Source organism: Martes martes (assembly GCF_963455335.1).
Source record: "Martes martes genome assembly, chromosome: 17".
In the NCBI taxonomy this organism is placed as follows: Eukaryota; Metazoa; Chordata; class Mammalia; order Carnivora; family Mustelidae; genus Martes; species Martes martes.
Window position 1 is genome coordinate 11933464 of NC_137905.1, and position 21824 is coordinate 11955287.

Consider the following 21824-nt stretch of genomic DNA (forward strand, 5'->3'; position numbering starts at 1 on the left):
TGTTATATAACCCTAAATTAAGTGGTTTCTTCCACTTCTTACACACTGGTGGTCTGGGAAATGTACCAAAAGATAGTATTATTAAATATTTCATGACTTTTTAATGCTTACTATTGCTATTTGAGATAGGTTTCTTGGGTGATGCAAAATCGCAGTTGCAGTGTTGAGGCATGGACATTAGCTCTCAAAACAAAGTCTTCAGGGGCACCTGGGTGGCTCAGTGGGTTAAGCCTCTGCCTTTGGCTCAGGTCATGATCTCAGGGTTCTGGGATTCCCACATCCGGCTCTCTGCTCAGAGGGGAGGCTGCTTCCCCTCTCTCTGCCTGCCTCTCTGCCTACTTGTGATCTCTGTCTGTCAAATAAATAAATAAAATCTTAAGAAAAAAACAACAAAGTCTTCAAAAGGGAACTCAAATAAACAATTTTGCTAATGTTCTTGAATTAATATTACGTAAATACTATGAATTTTCCGAGCAATGCTTAATATTACGTAAAATACTATGAATTTTGCACGGAACGTTTAATTTAAAGTATTTAAGTTTTCAAAAAAATCCCTTCCCCTCCAACTGTTGAAGGTACTGCTACTGTCTTCCAGATCCCTTTTAAATCTACACGTCAGGTCTGGCTGGGTATGCAATTCCCCTACTTTTCTTGGAGGTGGCGCTGCAGAGAAGGCCAGGGAAGAGCGCACCCTCCTGGACAGGAGAGACTTGTCCAGTAGGGGGCGTAGCCCGTGGGTGCCACCGGAGAGCCGTGCGCAACGTCAGGGGCGGGAACAACTTTCGCCCCGCCCCTGCCATCTGCGGCGCCCTGTGATTGGAGGAAGGGCCATCACTTGGCCGCGCGGTTGGGGTGGGAGGAAGAGGGCCCCATTCCAGGGTGAGGCTGAGGCGGCAGAGGGAAGGGTAGCGCTTGGGTCCGTGAGTGCGAGCGAACCTCGGCGGCAGTTTGGACGCTCTCTCCATATCTCTGCAGTGAATGGCGGCGGGATGGAGCACGAGGGGAGCGGCGGCAGCGGGGGGTCGGCCGGGCTCCTACAGCAGATCCTCAGCCTGAAGCTTGTGCCACGGGTGGGCAACGGGACCCTGTGCCCCAACTCCACTTCTCTCTGCTCCTTCCCAGGTACCGGCCCCGCCCCGTGCCGCGCGTGCGCACTGTGCGTCTTTGCGCCGCCGCCCGACAGGGGGGCGCCCCTTCCCAGCGGGCGAGCGAGCGGGCGGGTGGCTTCTGCGCCCGGCGGTCCCACCTTCCAGGGGCTGTTTCCCTCTTGGAAGGAGGTTCCCGCTCTCTCGGCGGGGAGCTGGGGAATATGGCCCTTCCCCCATCGCTTCTTCGCCGGCACCTCGGGCCAGTCACTGCGACCCTGCGCTGGGGGCCAGAGCGGAGGGAGCCGCGGGGAGTGGACCGGTCAATGGAGGGAGCTCGACGGCCACTCGGACTGATCTTGCTTTTGGAGTTTCCCGACGTCCCAGGCTCGGACTGGGACTCGAAGGAGCCCCGGAAGCGGTCGCCCCTCCTTGTTTGGAGCGCGAAGCGCCTGGCCCCTGCGGTCCGCTCGGCCGCGCGGCTCTCCGCCGCTCTCGCAGCTCGGACGCCGAACCGTCCCGGCCGGGCTGAGGGGCCGAACGCAGCGCTCCGGCTCCCACGGGGTCTAGTCTCGCCCAGCCCCCGGCACCCCCAGGTTGTCTGCGGTTCGCTCGCACCTTCGTCCAAATGCGCCCACTCCGCCAGCTTCTCTTGCTAGGAATCACTTTCTGAGACCTGTTGCCGAGTTCCCCACTCATGCGTTCGAGCTCTTTGACACAGATTCCTTATCACTCTTCGTAACGTCCACGGGAGCTTCTGCTGGGTCTCGTGTAAGGGTTTTTCAAAATTATAATACAAGGTAGAAAGCTCTGCATGCTCAGAAAAATGGGAGGAGGAGAAATTATTTGGGAAGCTGATAAAGGCTTTGAGGGGAGGGCACAGATCTATGTTGAACCTTTAAAGGCAAGAAGACACAACAGTGGCGATTGAAGGGTGAGGTTGGGCTGCCCAGCAAAGCTGACTGGTACCCTGACTTGGTAAACAATTCGAGAACTGGGCCTGAGACCCGGGCCTGAGACCTGCAAAGGAGGGACGATTGGATTACTGACTTGGGTTATAAACAAGGCATCTGTGATTTCTTATCCACTGGGAAGCGACTGCCAGGCGCCATTCAATGGACACCTGGGACTTGCTGTGTATTTTACCTGCCTAGTAGTTTCCCCGGACAGCTGGTAATAACCGTGTTGGTGCAGATGCAGATGTTAGTTTAGAGCTATACCTAAAATGGGGCGCCTGGGTGGCTCAGTGGGTTAAGCCTCTGCCTTCCGCTCAGGTCATGATCTCAGGGTCCTGGGATGGAGCCCCACATTGGGCTCTCTGCTCAGCGAGGAGCCTGCTCCGCCCCTCCCACCTCTCTCTGCCTGCCTCTCTGCCTACTTGTGATCTCTGTCAAATAAATAAATAAAATCTTAAAAAAAAAAAACCTATACCTAAAATGATAATCCGGCAACTCTCATTGTTTCAAAAGCTACTAAGATCACATTTGACATTGACAACAGAAATATATGGCATTCTGCAGACACTGTTTAAAAAATGAAGTGTTCATGCAGTCTGGAAATACTACTGGACCAGATTAGTCTGTTGTTGCTTCCCAACTCTTTATTTTGAAATTTTCAAACATACTGAAAAATGGAAGTGCTAGTATAATGAGCATATATCCTTTACTTAGACTCATTCTTAGTATTTTTATTCTTTTGAATCTCTGTGCATATATATGCGTATATGTGTGTGTATTATGTATGTGTTGTGCATATATATGCATATTTTTGTGTGTATTATGTGTGTGTGTGTATATATGTATATACACACATAACATTTTTACTTTCTGCAGAGCCATTTGAAAGGAAGTTACTGAAGTGATGGCACCTGACGCCCAATACTTCAGCATGTATCTTTTAAAATGAGTCCACTTTCTGTCATAGCCAAAAAACCTTTATCACACCCAGGAAATTTAACAATAGGATCATGGTGTCTGGCGTCACCTGACTGGCTCAGTTGGTAAGCATGCGACTCAGTCCAGGGTTTTGAGTTCAAGCCCCATGTTGGTTATGGAGCCTACTTAAAATTAAAAAAAAAAAAAGGGGGGGGGAATAATGTTGTCTAATGTATATAGGCCTTATTTAAATTTTCTACTTGTCTGAATAATGTCTTTTATAGCTTTCTTTTCTTAACAAAAAAAACCCAGTTTTAGTCAAGGATCACACACTGCTTTTATTTATTTATTTATTTTTAAGATTTTATTTATGTATTTGACAGAGAGGAAGAGAGAGAGCACAGGCAGGGAGAGCTGTAGGCAGAGGGAGAGGGAGAAGCAGGCTCCCTCTCTCTCCAATTAAAAAAAAAAAAATCTTTAAAATACCCTGTGGTTCGTCACTATCAGGAAGCTTAGAATTGATTTTTTTTTTATCTGCATTTGCAGTTTAGCCATTTAGATTCTGACTAACCCTCCTTATTCCAAGATGTTCAGATTTCTTTTGTTGTCATCATATTTTGGTAAATCTGATTGCCAAGAAAGGCAGAGCTTTCCTTTTATCAGGAATGACATTAACTCTCTGAAGGTATGAATTTTATGAATATCAATGTAAAAGTATGTGTATTATAATTAAACCTACTTATGTTTGGTTGCACCATTGCTAGAGTCAAGAATGGGTCAACAGTTAAAGAAATGAGTCACAATTGGAGCAGTTACTTATTCATTCATTCAAAAAATATTTGCTCAATGTCTGTTGCCTGCCTTTTGTTTTCTAGGTACCAAGTAAGGATGTGGTAGGGAACAAAGTAAAGGAGCTTTCATTCTGAAGGGGATAGAGAGAAAATTAAAAGTATGGAAAGAAATAACTGGGTGTGTAAGACAGTAGGGCGGGCAGGCAGTGGCCCTTGTGTGTCAGGGTTGGAATGCTGTTTTATTTCTGTTTTTGGTTTTTAAATAATGTATTTATTTATTTGACAGAGATACAGCGAGAGAGGGAACACAAGCAGGGGGAGTGGAAGAGGGAGAAGCAGCCTTCCCGCCGAGCAAGGAGCCTGATAATGGGACTTGATCTCAGGACCCTGGCATCATGACCTGAGGCGAAGGCAGACACTTAACGTCTGAGCCACCCAGGCGCCCGTGTTTTTGTTTTTTAAAGAATTCATTTATTTGTCAGAGAGAGAGTATACAAGTGCACACCTGCCCAAGCAGGGGCGGGGGCAGGCAGAAGGAGGAGTACGCTCCCTGCTGAGTAAGGAACCTAATTCAGGACAGAGTCCCACGACCCTGCAATTGTGACCTGAGCCAAAGGCAGAGGCTCAACTGACTGAGCCACCCAGGCGCCCAGGTGGAACGCTGTTTTCCTTAAGATCACAAGGAAGCTCTTAACAATGATGCCACCGGAGCTGAAATCTAAAGTACGGGAGGAACGAGACACACAGCAATTGGGAGAAGGACATTCTGGGCAAAGGCACAGCAGGTTCAGAGCCCTGGAACGGGAGCTTGCTTAGGAGACAAAGAGAAGGGCAGCAAGGAGGATGGGACAGAGCAGGCAAAGCTGGGAGGAGGAGGTGAGGTCAGATTCCGGAGGGTAGTGTTGGAGGATTTTGATCAGAGGAGGGATGATCTGATGGACTTTTTTTTTTTTTTTAAAGATTTTATTTATTTATTTGACAGACAGAGATCACAAGTAGGCAGAGAGGCAGGCAGAGAGAGGAGGAAGCAGGCTCCCTGCTGAGCAGAGAGCCCGATGTGGGGCTCGATCCCAGGACCCTGGGATCATGACCTGAGCCGAAGGCAGAGGCTTTAACCCACTGAGCCACCCAGGCACCCCTGGACTTTTTCTTTTAAATGTACAATTCAAAGATTTTTAGCCTCCACAGAGTTTGCAGCCATCACCAGAAGCAACTTCAGAATATTTTATCACCAGCAAGAAACCTCCTCCTCATTAGCTTTGTGTGGAGAAGGGCAGATCAGGACAGAGAAGGTCTAGGTAGCCTGGGGACCGAGAGACCACTGTGGGGAGAAAGGCCAGACAGGCACACGCAGAAGCCAGGGATGAGCAAGCAGTCAGGCAGGCATGTCAGGAGAGAGGTGGCAGCCCATAGTGGGTGACCCCGGTGGGCAGGTCGTCATTGTTAGGGAGGAGTGGAAGGGTCTCTAGGAAATGAACTCCCTGCTTTCCTTCATTGTCACACGATTCCCCCATTCACGGTACTCCGACAGCAGTTTTATGGGTTTTCTGCCTCGAGCAATACTGTGACACTGTTTGGGTGCCCTGCAGTTTGGTTCAGTTCCTACACTGTCTCCCTGGAGTTAGCACCAGATCTCCCAGGTTAAGGGATCAGTTTCCCCACTTGAGATGCCAGTCAGAAGTGCAGGTTGTCATGTGTGCCTCTGACCAGCTGGCTCGGAGTTGGTGATAGCTACGACCCCCTTCCTCGGTTCAGTTAATTTCTAGAGCAACTCACAGAACTCAGGAAAACAGTTTACCTACTAGATCGCTGGCTTATTACATAGGATATTAAAGGTTACAAATGAACACCAGATAATGATAGACGTAGGGCGAGGTTCAGAAGGGATTTTGAACAAAGGACCTTCTGTCCCTGTAGAGTTGGGGGAGTGCCACCCTTCCAGCACATAGGTGTAGTCACCAAACCTAGAAGCCCCCGAACGCCATGCATTCGGGGTTTTATGGAGGCTTTATCAGGTACTTGTGATTGATCATTAACACTACTTCCGGCCCTTCTCCCTGCTCCAGAGAATGGAGGGGGGGCCTGAAATTTCCATGCTTATAATCATGGCTCTCTGGTGACCAGCCTCCATCTTGGAGCCCCCCAAGAGTTGCCTCATGAGAACAAAAGTGGTGCTAGAAATTCCAAGGGATTTAGTTCTGTATCAGCAACCCGGGTCAAAGACTAAATATTAGAACAAAAGATTTTCCTGAAGATTTATTTTAGATAGAGAGATCACAGATGCAAATGGGGAGAGGGCAGAAGGAGAGAGAGAATCTTAAGTGGCCTCCCTGCTGAGTGTGGAGCCTGACATGGGGCTCGATCCCCCAACCTTGAGATCATCACTTGATGTTTAACAGGTGGAGCCCCCCAGGTGCCCCCCAGCACCACTATTTTAAGGGTTTTAGGAGCTCTGTGTCAGGAACCAATATATATATTTTTTACTATTTCCCAGGGGAACAGATGGACCCCCCCCCCCATCCCCCGGTTGGTGGGTGGGGTTCGGCAAGGGGGGGGTCCTCACATTGGGCACCAGGGAGAGATGGAGAGATGGAGGCTCATGGACAGTTAATATCAAGGCAGGTCAGCATTGAGTTGCAGGACCAGGTAGGACTGCAGTTCCCAGGAGGACTGATGTGGTCTACTTAGAACCCCAGCTTCAGAGGAGCTGACTGTTCATATGGTTGTTTGACCTGGAGTATAGGGTGGAGTGGGGCCAGCTAAAAGGATAGCTAAGTGCTGAGCCTCACCCTGCCCCCTTGACTTAGGCTTCTTCCACTCCTGCTAACTGGGGCCAGGTTGGTGTTGAGGCCTTGCTTGGAAGTTGGATGACTCAGTTGTAGAAGTTAGAGGGCCCACCATTACCAACCCCTTTTGTTAATACAGAACTCACCTAGAGGACTCTACAGTCTCTGTGGCTTAGCTCTCTAACTGAAGTGTCTGTCTGAAAAACAGATTCTTAAAGATAGTAAGCTCCTTACGGGCAGCATCTTGGGTCTTGTCTTGTTTCGCTGACCTGGGCGAAGAGCTCAGTAAACTCTTGATTGTTGAGTGAATGTACTCAGCGCTGGTAGTAGTTTGCCCTTGCCACTGTAACAACTTAGCACAGTATAGTGGCTTAAAAGAACACAGATTTATCATCTTAGAGTCCTGGAAATCAGAAATCCAAAATAAGTCAGCAATGCTGCCTTCCTTTTGAAGGCTCAAGGAAGAATTGGTTTTCTTCCCTTTTCTAGCTTCTCTAAGTTGCCTCTGCATTCTTTGGCTCAGGGCCCTTCCCCTCATCTCTAAAGCCAGCCCAGTAGCATCTTCAGATCTCTCTGACCCTCCTGCCTCCCTCCTGCAAACACCCTTTTGATGACATTAGACCCACCTGGAGAAGCCAGACCCCTTGCCTGTCCCAGGACCCCTAATCTAATCACACCTACAGACTGCCTTTGCCACGTATGCACAGGTTCTGGGGATGAGTGCGTGGGTATCTTTGGGGCCCATTCTCCCACCAGTGCTTAATCCCATTTCCCCTTAGAATTTTCTTGTTACAGATAAATTATCTGATTTATGCTTCAACAATGGGAAGTGATGGGACTTTAGCCGTCAGAGTAAGAAAAGCTGAAGGTAATACACTTGATCTGAAACAGTAAACAAAGAAACGCTGTGAGATGTAGAGACACAGATTTTTTTTTAAAGATTTTATTTGTTTAGTTGATAGAGACACAGCAAGAGAGGGAACACAAACAGAGGGAGTGGGAAAGGGAGAAACTGGCTTCCCACTGAGCAGGGAGCCCGATGTGGGGCCAGATCCTAGGACTCTGGGATCATGACCTGAGCCAAAGGCAGTCGCTTAACAACTGAGCCACCCAGGCGCCCTGAGACCTAGATCTCTGACAGTGTATTGAACCAGAGAAATGAAAAGTACTATACGATGATCAATAAATAGCTATTAAATAGATAGCAAATTAAGGTGCAGGAGGTTAAAAGGAAATCACTTAGTTTTCTTCTAAGTGTTTTATTGATCGGGGTTTGCCTTTGCTATTAAGAGTGCTGGAATAATCTCATCCAACTGAAAAGTGTTTTATAAAGTGTCCTACTCATCTAACATAATAAAGACTTTCTTCTGCTACTTAATGTGACTCTTAAGAGTTGCTATATAAAATATGTAGGCACTGAGGTAGCTAATGGAGGCAGCTCAAGGTTGTAGGAGGGGGCGGTGCGCGTCCCCTTCTCAGAAACCCAAGGAAGTGCTGACCTGCTGTGCCAGCCCTTGTTTACTGATAGGCCTTTCAGCTTTCAGGAAAACGAAGTTGTAGGTTGGTGGCCCAGCAGTCCTCCTGGGGCAGCAGTTGTGCTGCAGGGAAATCGGGAGTCAGTGAGTGTCGGTGCCTTAGTCTGCTTAGGCTGCTGTAACGAATGCCGTAGGTTGAGTGGTTTAAATAACAGAAACTTAGTTTCTCACAGCCCCGGAGACTGGGAGGCCAAGACCAGGGTCCAGCATGGCCGTGGTGTGAGAGTGCTCTTGGGCCGCCTTCTTGCTATGTCCTTACATGGCAGGGAGAGAGAAAGAGAGAGAGAGAGAGAGATCTTCTCCTCTTATAAGGCCTCAGTCCGGTCAGACCCCCTTTCATGGAACTTACCAAGTTGGTGTGTCTCACCTCCCAGTTGGCTCCCAGGTCACCTCTGAAACTCGGGGAGCCCCAGCAAGACCTGAGAATGTGCCAGGTCGGTGGTGGGGTCTCAAGTCAGTTGTCGCAGCCAGCAGCCAGGATGGCCACTGCTCGGAGTTCTCAGAGGCATGTTAGCATCCCATTTTTGCCCCCCCCAACCCCTCCAGGACAGTGGTGTTCCTGGTGCCCCCATAGCGTTTTGCGGACTAGGTGGTGGGATGGAGGGCAGAGTCTGCGCATGACCTGGGGAGTAGCTAGTAAGCACCGTGGGACTGAAGATAGGGGTTACTGTTTTGGAAGGGAACAGCATGGTGCCGTGCTGTGGCCTGGGGTCCAGCCAGTGGGGGGTGGTATGCGAGGCGGCTTAGGCCAGGAAGACCAGGCTGCTCTCCCTGAGCCAGGGTGCAGCAGGGGCTGCCCAGGCGGGAGGGGTTTGTGGGCACCAGAGCTCTGGCGGGTGCACATTTATTGGAGGGACCGTATCTGGACAGTCTGCTCTCCGGTAGGGACTCTGGGAGCCGCTGCCCACAAAAGAGGGCGAGTGTCCTAGGTTGTGGAAGCAAGAGGAGCTCCTGGCCCGAGGCCGGAAAGGAGACTGTGGTAGCAGACAGGCTTATTTCCAAAGAGAACGGGGCTCAAACCCCTGGGATTGCGAACCCTGCCTGCAGTTTCTAATCAATATCCTGACTGGAGAGAGGCTTTTTTGCTTTGGCTGAGGAGGGACAGTAGTTAATTAGTGCATGTATATATACTTATATATTTTACACATATTTTTTACGTTATACATATTTAATTTTTAAGCTTGGGACCTTACTGTCTAATCACTTTAGGCTCCGTATTGCGTGATCTAACTTGGTTTAGCAGAATTTGCCAAACGCCATCAAACAGACCAGTTTCAACAATATTATAAAATTATTCGGAAGATACATCCTGTTCAGCAGGGAAAAAAAAGTTTCACGAATGGTTTGGAACTTTTTATAGTTATCTGATAGCTCTTCACCAGAGCAAAAGTGCCTCAGTTGTTTTTTTTTTTTTTAAGATTTTATTTATTTATTTGAACGAGAGCTTGAGTGGTGGATTGGGACAGCGGGAAAGGGAGAAGCAGGCTCCCAGCTGAGCTGAGCAGGGAGCCCCTCGATGAGCTCCACCTCCAGACCCTGGGATCATGACCTGAGCCGAGGGACAGACGGTTAACCTACTGAGCTGCCCAGGCACCCCTAGTCATTTGTTGTTGTTGTTGTTGTTTTTAAAGATTTTATTTATTTATTTGACAGAGAGAGATTACAAGTAGGCAGAGAGGCAGGCAGAGAGAGAGGAGGAAGCAGGTTCCCTGCCGAGCGGAGAGCCCGACGCGGGACTCGATCCCAGGACCCTGAGATCATGACCTGAGCCGAAGGCAGAGGCTTAACCCACTGAGCCACCCAGGTGCCCCTCATTTGTTGTTTTTAATAAACCTTGAGCCCTTGGTGGGGCATGCCTGATAACTTTCATTTGGAGCCTGTCATCCAAAGCTTGAAGTAGGTGTCCTAATTTAGGTATAGAGTATGGTATTAATTGAAACCTGATGTGAGTCAGAATTTCTGAGCCTCTAATTTTGTATTACAGCAGTCATCATTGACAAAGCCAAGGGTGGCTTGGAGGAATTTGGCATCCACTCCTAATCTCCCACCCCCAACAATTCAAAGACTGATCTGGAAAGAAAACATGCACAGCAGTAATTCTTATAATGGCTTCAAGGACCGCTTCAGAGACAGCTTTGAGAAAAGCCCCCGGTCCTCCCCTTCCCTCTCTCCACTGTCCCCAAGCTGATTTGTTTCTGCAATTGTTTCTTCCAATCAGATCAGCCTTCCTGAACTGCTCTTTTAGAAACAAAGGCTCTTTTTTTCTTTTTCTAGTTTCTTTTTATAATAATTTTGTAAAACCAGTAAACAACTAGAAAAGCTTTAAAAAAATCAAAGTAGGGGCTTCTTGGTGGCTTATTCAGTTAAGTCTCCCACTCTTGATCTTGGCTCAGGTCTTGATCTCAAGGTTGTGAGTTCAACCCCCCCACCCCCCACCCCCTGGGCATAGAGCCTACCTAAAAAGAGAGGGAAAAAATCAAAGTAAAAAGTGAATGCTCATCAGCCCTTCCCCAGCCTATCCAACTCCCCCAAAATAACCCTTTTTTTTTTTTTTTTTGAAGATTTTATTGATTGATTTGACAGACAGCAAGAGAGGGAACACAGGTAGGGGTAGCTGAGCAGGGAGCCCGCTGTGGGGCTCCATCCCAGGACCCTGGGATCATGACCTGTGCCAAAGGCAGAAACTTAATGACTGAGCCACCCAGGCGCCCCCAGAAATAACACTTTTCTGTTGCTTTCTGTTACTTGCTGTGCTGCATAGAGAAGAAGGGCGTGGCTTCGGGTGTGCGGCTCCAACAGGCCTCCAGCTGGGCTCTGCCTCCTGCTGGCCTGGTGGACTCACCAGCACTGTGGGCTCCAATAAGTTCCTTCCCTCCCTCCGCCTCTGGTTTCCTCATCCAGGAGCCAGGGATATTCATGATCTGTGCCTGGTAGAGTTGTGTTAGAGGATTGCATGGGTTAAGATTTATAAAGCACTGAGAACAGCGCCTTTGCATGTCATAAATACTTATTAAATACACCTATGTCCAGACTTTTCTCCAAGGGCATAAAATTATTTACACACATATTTGTTGGTGTTTCTTTTGTTTTTATAAAAACAGGATCTTCTGGGGTGCCTGGGTGGCTCAGTGGGTTAAAGCCTCTGCCTTTAGCTCATGTCATGATCCCAGGGTCCTGGGATTGAGCCCCGCATCGGGCTCTCTGCTCAGCGGGGAGCCTGCTTCTACCCCTCTCTCTCTGCCTGCCTCTCTGCCTACTTGTGATCTCTCTCTCTCTCTCTGTCAAATAAATAAATAAAATCTTAAAAAACAAAAACAAAAACAAAAACACAGGATCTCTTATACACTCTTCTGCACCTTGGGTTTTTTTTACTTCCCAAGGTGGGTTGGGCATTTTAATCCCCTCGGTATATAAAGATGTAGACCATTTTTTTTTAAGCTTATTTATTTATTTATTTGACAGACAGAGATCACAGAGAGTAAGGCAGAGAGAGAGGAAGGGAAGCAGGCCCCGTGCTGAGCAGAGAGCCCGATGCGGGGCTTGATCCCAGGACCCTGGGATCATGACCTGAGCCAAAAGCAGATGCTTAACAACTGAGCCACCCGGGTGCCCCAGACCAGTGGTTTTTAATCAGGGTGATTTTTGACCACCTCCTTCCCCCACCAGGACATTTGGCAGTCTGGAAATATTTTTTGGTTGTCACAACTGGGGAGAGGGCGAGAGGCCAGGGCTGTTGCTCCATGTCCTGTAGTGCACAGACGGTCCCCCACGACAAAGGGCCAACTGGTCCACATGTCAGTAGTACTGAGTTAAGCTGTTGACTGATCTCTGAAATTGCCTGTTACTTACCTGCTCCTAGCGCGAGGATGTACACCAGATTTCATGTGACTTGACACCTTCATTGTATCCATGTGGGTAGCTAAAGGGCTATTTTGAGATTCTAAAGACTTGCCAGGGCTCAGTGGGGGAAATTGCTTCGTCCGCTGTTTTTCAGATCACAAAGTCATGACGGCAGGATGGTATCTCCTCCTTTTGTCTCTTTTCCGAGGGGACTCATGCATAGGTTTTTAGACAGAGTTGGTTATCAAATGTTTTAATGTTGCCTGAATTGCAGTCATCCTAAAAGTTAGCTAGACATTCTCCATAGGAACCAGCTCCTCCATCCGGCCCCCTCACTATCATGCTATTTGTCTCTAAGCTAGACATTTCTGTTTTTTGGTAGTTATTTCATTTCTTAAAGAGCTTTGCTATTCTAAGGGGCGATGGCCTGATACTTACTGCATTGTCTTGAAAAATGATTGTTGAACAAATAAAATCGTATCACTTTTTCATTTGAGAAGATGAACATGATTGGCCATTTTAGAGGTTGACCATCTTGTTCTGGAGGCGGCCACACAGTAAATAGCTCAGGTTCTACCGCCTGTGTGCGGTTTCAGCTCTGCTCCTGTCGCTTGAAAGCAGCGAAAGGCAAGACCTAACTGAATGGTCATGGCCATTTTCCAGGAAGACTTTATGCCCAAAATCTGCTGGCGGCCTGTAGGCCGCAGTTTGCTGATCCCTCTAGAACCATCACTCTTTGGATATTTGATTGATGAGCCTGCACTGCGCCTGGGTGGCTTTGAAAATGAAATAAGCAGGAGCAATGAGTAGCCCCTGGTAATCCATGTACTAGGAAATGACTTGTGACTTCTCTGCTTTTCTTTGTAGAGATGTGGTATGGTGTATTCCTGTGGGCACTGGTGTCCTCTCTCTTCTTCCATGTCCCTGCTGGATTACTGGCCCTCTTCACCCTCAGACATCACAAATATGGTAGGTTCATGTCTGTAAGCATCCTGTTGATGGGCATCGTGGGACCAATTACTGCTGGAATCTTGACAAGTATGTTAGACGTTCAAATACCAGTCAAAACGTTTCATATGACTAGTTACTTAATTTCAGGACCCACTTGGGAAACATGTCTGAGTGAAATGAAGAGAAAAATAGAGTGGCTTTTAACCGTGGGCCTCTTTTTTAGTGTACTGTTTTTTTCTGATATCTAACACCCGCTCTTTCCCCACCCCCCCATTATTTGGCTAACATCTTTTTGATTTCCTATGTTGTGTTTTCTCCTATCTTTCAGATAAGCCAGGTGAGGTTTTATGAGATAGGTCACCAGTGAGAGAAGCTGTTTATCTTTTCGGAAGCAACTGCTTCTTTCTCGTCAGCTAGCAACACTGATGAGTTACTGCTACTCACTCGGGGGTTGTTTCTTTAAGGATGGGAGGCTAATTCTGATGACAAGAATTCTTGTTTAGAGAAGTACCTGATTTCTCTTCTGGTTATTTTTTCCCCTTTTCAGAATTTTTTTTTTAAGATTTTATTTATTTACTTGACAGACAGAGATCACAAGCAGGCAGAGAGAGAGGGGGGAAGCAGGCTCCCTGCCGAGCGGAGAGCCCGACGCGGGGCTCGATCCCAGGACCCTGAGATCATGACCTGAGCCGAAGGCAGAAGCTTAACCCACTGAGCCACCCAGGCACCCCCAATTTTTTTTTTTTAAGATTTTATTTATTTGTCAGAGTGAGAAAGAGTGAACTATAAGCAGGGGGAGCGGCAGGCAGAGGGAGAAGCAGGCTTCCCGCTGATCCAGGAGCCCGATTCGGGACTTGATCTCAGGGTCCTGAGATCATGACCTGAACAGAAGGCAAACGCTTAACTGACTGAGCCACCCAGGAGTCCCCTCTCACAACTTTCTGAATAAGAATTGGAATAACAAATTATAAATTATTTTTACTTCTTTTTCATTTTTTGGCTTTTGGTCATGTCACAAAGATGAGAATATGTTTAAATCATTTTTAAGCGCACGATTAAGTATAAATATCATCTCTTTTATATAAATTAAAAATTATAAGAAAGCAAAAACTAAAAACACTCCATTATCACATCCCTAAGTGAAAAACCGCAATTTGCAATTTGGTATGTGCTTTCAGGCTTTTTTCCTAGGTATACGGGTCAACATAAATACATGCTTTTAAAAATTAGAAACGTGGGGGGCGCCTGGGTGGCTCAGTGGGTTAAGGCCTCTACCTTCAGCTCAGGTCATGATCCCAGGGTCCTGAGATTGAGCCCCGCATTGGGCTCTCTGCTCCGAGGGGAGCCTGCTTCCTTTTCTCTCTACCAGCCTCTCTGCCTACTTGTGATCTCTGTCTGTCAAATAAATAAATAAAATCTTTTTTTTTTTTTAAAGATTTTATTTATTTATTTGACAGACAGAGATCACAAGTAGGCAGAGAGGCAGGCAGAGAGAGAGGAAGGGAAGCAGGCTCCCTGCTGAGCAGAGAGCCCGATGTGGGGCTTGATCCCAGGACCCTGGGATCATGACCTGAACCGAAGGCAGAGGCTTTAACCCACTGAGCCACCCAGGCGCCCAAATAAATAAAATCTTAAAAAAAAAAAAAAAATTAGAGACATGGGGCACCTGAGTGGCTCAGTGAGTTAAGCCTCTGCCTTCAACTCAGGTCATGATCGCAGGGTCCTGGGGTCAAGCCCTGTATTGGGCTCTCTGCTCATCGGGGATTCTGCTTCCCCCACCCCTCTCTGACTGCCTCTCTGCCTACTTGTGATCTCTCGCTCTCTGTCAAATAAATTAATTAATTAAATCTTAAAAAAAAATGTTTAAATAAAAATAAAAATTGGGGCGCCTGGGTGGCTCGGTGGTTGGGGCCTTTGCCTTCAGCTCCGGTCATGGTCCCGAGGCCCTGGGATCGGGCCCCACGTTGGGCTCTCTGCTTGGCGGGGAGCCTGCTTTCTCCTCTCTCTCTGCCTGCCTCTCTGCCTACTTGTGGTCTCTGTCAAATAAATAAATAAAATCTTTAAAAAATAAAATAAAATAAATAAAAAAATAAAAATTATCTCTGCTCAGCAGGGAGCCTGCTTCCCTTCCCCTCTCTCTGGCTGCCTCTCTGCCTCCCTGTGATCTCTGTCTGTCAGATAAACAAATAAAATCTTAAATAAATAAATAAATAAATAAAAATAAAAATTAGAAACGTAACATTCCTACTAATTTGTAATGTGTGTGCGTGCATGCGTCTGTGAATTTAAGCCTTGAGCTCTAAACAGAACTGTCCCTCTTTCTTTGACTTGAGTTTTTTGGGGGGACAAAGTGGCCTCATTTCTGTGTGTTCTGTAGGTCATGAAACGTTTGTGGTAACAATAGGAGGAGGCCAGTTTTCTCCCGTCTGCATTAAGATGTTTCCGTAACTGGCTTTACGTAGTATTTTTAACTGTATCACCTACTGCTGCTCTTCAGAGACCTTCTGCCCTAGTTTCCTTACTGGATTCCTGGCTCCGAGGACCTGTCTCAGATTTCTCCTCAGTAAAATAAGGATAAGGCCACCCACCTCGGAGGCTGTGTGATGATAAAAGGAAATGTTTCTTGAAGAACTTAACATAATACCTAACGCTTGGGAACTGTGCAATGAGTGTGTCCGTTCGATTTTTAAGACTCCAGTGTGAATAGAGCCTGTTTCCCATTTTGCTGCTCCACCTGGTCTGGTTTTCCCTTTCTTCCCTACCTCATCATCCAAACCCCACTTTAGGGCCCACTTCAACTTTCTTATGCGTCTTTCTACCCAACCCACCTTTTGGGGAGCTGAATTACAAAGGGGCCCAATGTAACAGGTGCCTTGCGGATGTTAGTGACACAGTCTGTATGCCTAGCCCCTGGAGATGGGCATTTCAGAGTCACAGATATTCCTGGAAGCCAGTATGGGAAACGGTTCATTTGCTCTTTCTTCTTCTTTTTACTTATTTATTTCTTTACAGAGAGAGAAATTACAAGTAGGCAGAGAGGCAGGCAGAGAGAGGGGGGGAAGAAGGCTCCCCACTGAACAGAGAGCCCGATGCAGGGCTTGATCCCAGGACCCTGAGATCATGACCTGAGCCGAAGGCAGAGGCTTAACCCACTGAGCCACCCAGGCACACCTCTTTCTTCTTCTTAAAATTTGTTAATATGCTCCCATATCCCATGTATAAAATGTGTAGACATTTGTTGAGATGTTGTATACTGTCTTGCCTTATTCAAAATCTCCTTCATGCTTCTGCTTTCTTTCTGTATCTCAGCTTGATTCTGAGCATTAATGAGAACAGGGATCATACCTTATTAGACACAGAGGTAAACAAATAGTTTGCATGAATGAACACACTGACCAACGAGGATTCTCTTTGGAACAGTTTTTGAGAGGAGGGTCATCTGGGAACTTTGGCTCTTTTCTTGTTCAACTAATGAAATCTTGGCTTTCTCGGTGTTATGCTAAGTCCCTGTAGCTATAAGAGGGGTTTCTAGGGAGATTAAGATGTTTGTGTTTGTTTGGTTTACTCAGTTTCTAGGAAGTTGTGATGACTAATGTAATAAAAATGATTAATAATAATGCGGACCAGAAAGGATCCTCTTAGGATCTATCCCCTCATGCCCTTTGAATTAATAACGATTCTTTTTTTTTTTTAAGATTTTATTTATTTATTTGACAGAGACAGAGAGATCACAAGTAGGCAGAGAGGCAGGCAGAGAGTGAGTGGGGGAAGCAGGCTCCCCCTGAGCAGACAGCCCGATGCAGGACTTGATCCCAGGACCCTGAGATCATGACCTGAGCCGAAGGCAGAGGCTTAACCCTCTGAGCCACCCAGGCACCCCGAACTAATAACAGTTCTTAAGCGTAGAATCATCCTCTCCTCTTCCCATCCTCTGCTCCCTCCTCTATCCACTTTGGGAGAGGAGCTCTGAGTACAGTAGAAGGTGGAGTCCCCACTCCCTGTGGCTTCTGAAATATTTCTTGCTTAGTCTCACATACAAGTTTTGTTGGCATTTATTGCCAAGATTTTTTTAGGTACCTGTTAAATGCTAAGCATGGCAAATAAGAGAAGTTTTTGAGTGTGTAATTAGGTCATGTGGAAATTGCTATATTTTCATGATTTTGGTTATGACTTCCAGATTATTTTATTCAGTAAGTCTAGGAGACTCAGTTTTAAGGACACACTTTTCAACATCTGAAAGCACTAACCAGTGGTTTGTAAGTTGTATGGGGAATACTTAAAACCTAGAGTAGGCAGCAAAAAAGCATAGGGAAAACAGAACATTTCTATAATATTTAAATTTTAATGTAAAAAATCTAGAACATTCTACATACAGTAGGATTTTAAGTGCTGTATTTTCCTGATTATATTAAATTTTTTTTAACACTGTTTTTTTTTTTTTTGAACAGGTGCTGCAATTGCTGGAGTGTACCGAGCAGCAGGAAAGGAAATGATACCATTTGAAGCCCTCACCTTGGGCACTGGGCAGACGTTTTGTGTAGTGGTGGTCTCCTTCTTGCGGATTTTAGCTACTCTGTAGCATATACCCTTAGGCCGTGATGCCGAACCTAAGTTTGAGAGCCTCCTCACAGAAAGAATATATTATGGAATGTAGTGTTTTTTTAATTCTTCAAATGGAGGAAACTTGGATGAAGAAGTATGTGAAAAAAGACATCTCAGCCCTTTCTTCAGTTGGAAGTTCCAGGAATTAAAGATCTTTCTGGACTCCCTATTGTTCTCAACCAAAACAAATTAAGTTTCTTAGGGCCTTTTTTTTTTTTTTTTTTTTTAAATTAATTGAGGCAGTTTCACAGGTGCACCTTTACCCACCTAGGTCACCAGTGCTTCTGGGCTGATCCTTCCCACTGAAATGTACAATATTCTTTGAGAAAATGCAGTGTCGCGTATGTTAGAGAACAGTAGTTTCTCTTTCTGAGCGTACTGTACTAAAATCTTATCTAATCTGACTTGATTAAAATCTGGCAGACTCTTCTTTTACTGCATCTTCATGACAATAAGTGCCAAGTAGGTTTTGGTTGAGTAGAGCTTTGAGAACAAACCTGTTGACATGTAACAGGAAAAAAAAAAAAAATCCTGCAACAGAAGTAGTGGCTTCTGTTCCACTGCTGAAAGAAAAAGATGGTGATGTGTTATTTTCTGGATAACTATCTTGACCTCTGATGACTTAATAATATTTTAAGAAATGTGCATTTGTTGTTTTGTACATTTTATCAAAATAAGCTAACTCATCGAGACATTTTCCCTCCAGAGTTCCTATATCCCTTTACCCATCACTTTCATTCTGTTGATTTTGTTTAATTTAATTGGAAACATACCTTATTAAATAGTTTGAGTTCAAAACTTTAAGCCAGATAGGTTAGGATGCTCTCTGGACATTGAGGTACCAAAAATTATTTTTAAACATTGTTAAAGGTTTTCTTGGTGACTTTGGTTGAAATTGTAGAAATGCAGCTTAGAGGTGGTGGTTATTCATTTCTTAGTCTTAGTGTGGTCACCACTCTTAACAGTATTGGGTGTCACTCCCAGAAAGTGCCTAAAGTTTAATTTTTAGATATGCTTCCACTTTACGTTTCCCTTCAAGAGAAGATATATCTTTCCAGAAAATTAAACATCGAGTTTTTTAAACCCAGTTTTAGCTATCTTAATTTTTCTCCTACTGCCTCACTTTCTTTTTCATTAAAAGGCCTGAAAACTGTGACTTTCAAAAGAGAAAGGATTGCAAAAATTAAGTGTCTCTCTTGATCCTTACCGCCTCAATTGTGTTGAATGGAATATAGTCACTGTTCTCTGTGTTCAGAATAGTTTCTGATCATTAAATCTGATGTTTTTAAAGGAAAGTTTTCATTGTGACAGTAAGGCTAACAGCCCATGAGGTTAGGTACACACAAACATATCTATTCCATTTAAAGCAATATGCCCTCTGGCTTCTGATTAAAAATCACCAGAGGGACCAACTTACCAGGGAACGGCAAAGAAGAAGAATTACAAAGAGATCACAGAAATCAATTGGCCATTTTCTTTTAACTAAGAGGCCGTTAGACCACTTATCAAAATTATAGTGACATATGCTCAGACTAGGTGGAAAACGAAAAGTAGACTTGGAATGCCGGCAGATGTTTTTACCAATTCCCCACCAAGTTTTTCTCCAATGTGGAAATCCTTCTTTCAAGCAAATGTTAAGTCTTTTAAGATTTTTTTTTTTTAAGATTTTATTTATTTATTTGAGAGAGTGAGAGAGAGACAGCACGAGCAGGGGGAGACAATGGGAAAAGCAGACTCCCTATTGAGCAGGGAGCCCAATGTTGACATCGGACTCTATCCCAGGACCCTGAGATCAGAATCTGAGCCGAAGGCAGACACTTAACCAACTGAGCCATTCAAGTGCCCCAAGATTTTAAGTTCTCTCTGTTCCCAACGTGGGGCTCAAACTCACAACCCCAAGATGCGGTGTCGCAGGTCCTCCTGGCTGAGCCAGCCGGGTGCCCCTAAGTCTTTAAATGAGACTCCACATTTTTCAGTTCAAGGAGCTGTGATTTTGCAAAGTAACCCTTCTGTTTAAGAAATTCAGGACATTATGTCCTTTGTTACAGAAAATCATTTTTAATCATTACTCTTGGAGTATGCCTCTTACTAGGATTCACATGTAAAACATTCTTTTGGATAGAATTTTACAAATGGAACATATGGGCCAATGGTTGTTAGGCCCCTCCCCCTGAATACTAATTTTTGAACATATTGATCGACTTCAATATTTGGCTATTAGAGCCAAGACACAGAAATTAATGCATTTTTAAAAATATTTTTATTTATTTGACAGAAGATAGAGAGTAGACAGAGTGGTAGGGAGAGGGAGAAGCAGGCTCTCTCCTGAGCAGGGAGCCTGATGCGGGGCTTGATCCCAGGACCCCAGGATAATGACCTGAGCCGAAGGCAGACGCTTAACCAGCTGAGCCACACAGGTGCCTCTAATGCGTTTTGAAAAGTGTTTTTGTTTCCATCTGATTTCTTTGCTATATTTTGATTATCCACACTTTTTAAAAACTTCAAATATAAAATGTGTCTTTAAATTATTGAATATTTCATCCATCCCAGTATGTGAACATTCTCCTGTGAATAAGTTTATATAGACCTTTGTATACATGGAGCTTTGTAGCTTGAAATGTTTTTAAGGAGAAACTATTTGAATGATAAAGAATATGTCTAGTTCCCGCTGGGCTTTTTTGCTTTTTAAAAATTTCTCAAATACACAATTATTTGGGGGCAGTCACTCAGATGAAAAAATATTGGCATATGTGTTGAATATTTTATTTTACTATATATGGTTTTTAAGAATTTTTGCCAACAACTGGCTTTCTTAGGGCCTACGCAACCCACACTTTCCCAGCTGGACATTCACTCCCTCCCCCCCAACTGTTTTTTTTACGCAGGGGAGGCAGCTCCCAACCATAAAAGCTTCATTCTTTAATGTGGGGGTTTGGGGATGAAGGCATTTCATGAAGACAAATCCATATGCAAATGTATTATGAATATTCCAAGAGAAGGACGTCTCTTTGTGCTTTTTTTTTTTTTTTAAGACTTTAATTTGACAATGAGAGGGAACACAAGCAAGGGGAATGGGAGAGGGAGAAGTAGGCTTCCCGCCTAGCAGGGAGCCCAATGTGGGGCTCCATCCCAGGACCCTGGAATCGTGACCTGAGCCAAAGGCAGACGCTTAACTACTCAGCCACCCAGGTGCCCCTCTTTGTGCCCTTAACTCATTTTTTTAATTTTGCAGCAAAATATTACTTCTTAGGAAATGTTTAAATCAGTGAGAAAAAGTTGATGCAAATAATTAAACCACTCCTATGTTTTTGAAATTTTAAATTGTATGTGTCCTTTCTCACTGCTCTGGTTTGAATTAAGCTCTTGTTAAAACTGCAGTGCATACCAGCCTTTCCTAAGACACCATTTCCTGGAATGTGAAGCCCTCGTACCGTTAGCTATCCACACGCAGTAAGTTTTGTGTACATGCATTTCTTTTTTGTGCACTCTGTTAGGCTGGTTATGACTAAAATCACTTTAACTTTTGTATTAGATTATTTCACTAACTGCTATAGTCAAAATGATCAAATCTTTGTACAACAGAAAATTATTTAAATTTTATTTTTCTACTGACATTTCTAATAATTCTAGTATAAATGTTTATCAATAAAGAATTTCAATTCTGTGAACTGGAATGTTTCTTTTTTCAGTGACCAGGGAATTTAATCTTTTGCAATAAAGTTGTCTGACTTAGATTTGGGGGTTTTTAAATAGCTTACTACTTAATACACATTTACCTGTATTTCTTTTACATTCAACTTCTTACTAATTTATGGTAAAATTCTTGCTCAAAGATGTGATTAAACTGTATGCACATGGGAACTTGAGTCCTGTTAACTGTACTTTGCGGGCTGTATCTTGCCATCAAGAAGCTTTTTGTCTGATTCCACACTGGGATGACAGAGAGCTGATAAAGTGTGTGAAAAAAATTATTTCACAGTAGGTTCACATGAAGAGCAGCTCCACTGTCGGTTGAGCACTCTCGATGACATCACAGAAGTCTTTTTCTGCTCTGCCATTTTCAGCAAATTGTCTGATCTGGGTGTCTTACATCCTGGTCACAAGACACATGACCCATACAGTTCCAGGAGTCATAGACAGACATATAATGTCTGGCAGGACACTGCCCATCTGTTCTTTCTCATTATTTTTTATTGAGATATAAATAATATATAATAAAGTGCACACATCCTAAATGTATAGCTTGATGACTTTTTACATATTCATACATTTATGTGAATACTACTCACAACAAGGAACAGAACAATTTCAAGGACTCCAAGAGAAATCTACATGCAGAGTGGGGCCAGAAGTCCCCAAG

At 44.9% G+C, this 21824-nt stretch overlaps 1 protein-coding gene across 3 annotated transcripts; it reads left to right on the forward strand.

Moving 5' to 3' along the window:
• Positions 1–860: 860 nt before the first annotated feature.
• On the forward strand, positions 861–18756 carry TMEM170A (transmembrane protein 170A). 3 transcript variants are annotated; one of them, XM_080829165.1, is made up of 3 exons: positions 861–1122; positions 12779–12949; positions 17311–18756. In XM_080829165.1, the coding sequence occupies exons 1-3, from the start codon at positions 990–992 to the stop codon at positions 17439–17441; spliced, it is 435 nt and encodes a 144-aa protein (XP_080685291.1). In that variant the 5' UTR covers positions 861–989; the 3' UTR covers positions 17442–18756. The 3 variants fall into 3 exon arrangements, with proteins under 3 accessions (XP_080685291.1, XP_080685292.1, XP_080685293.1); XM_080829166.1 differs by having other exon boundaries at positions 862–1122; positions 12779–12880; positions 17311–18550; XM_080829167.1 differs by lacking the exon at positions 861–1122 and adding an exon at positions 1791–1856 and having other exon boundaries at positions 17311–18108.
• Positions 18757–21824: the final 3068 nt, after the last annotated feature.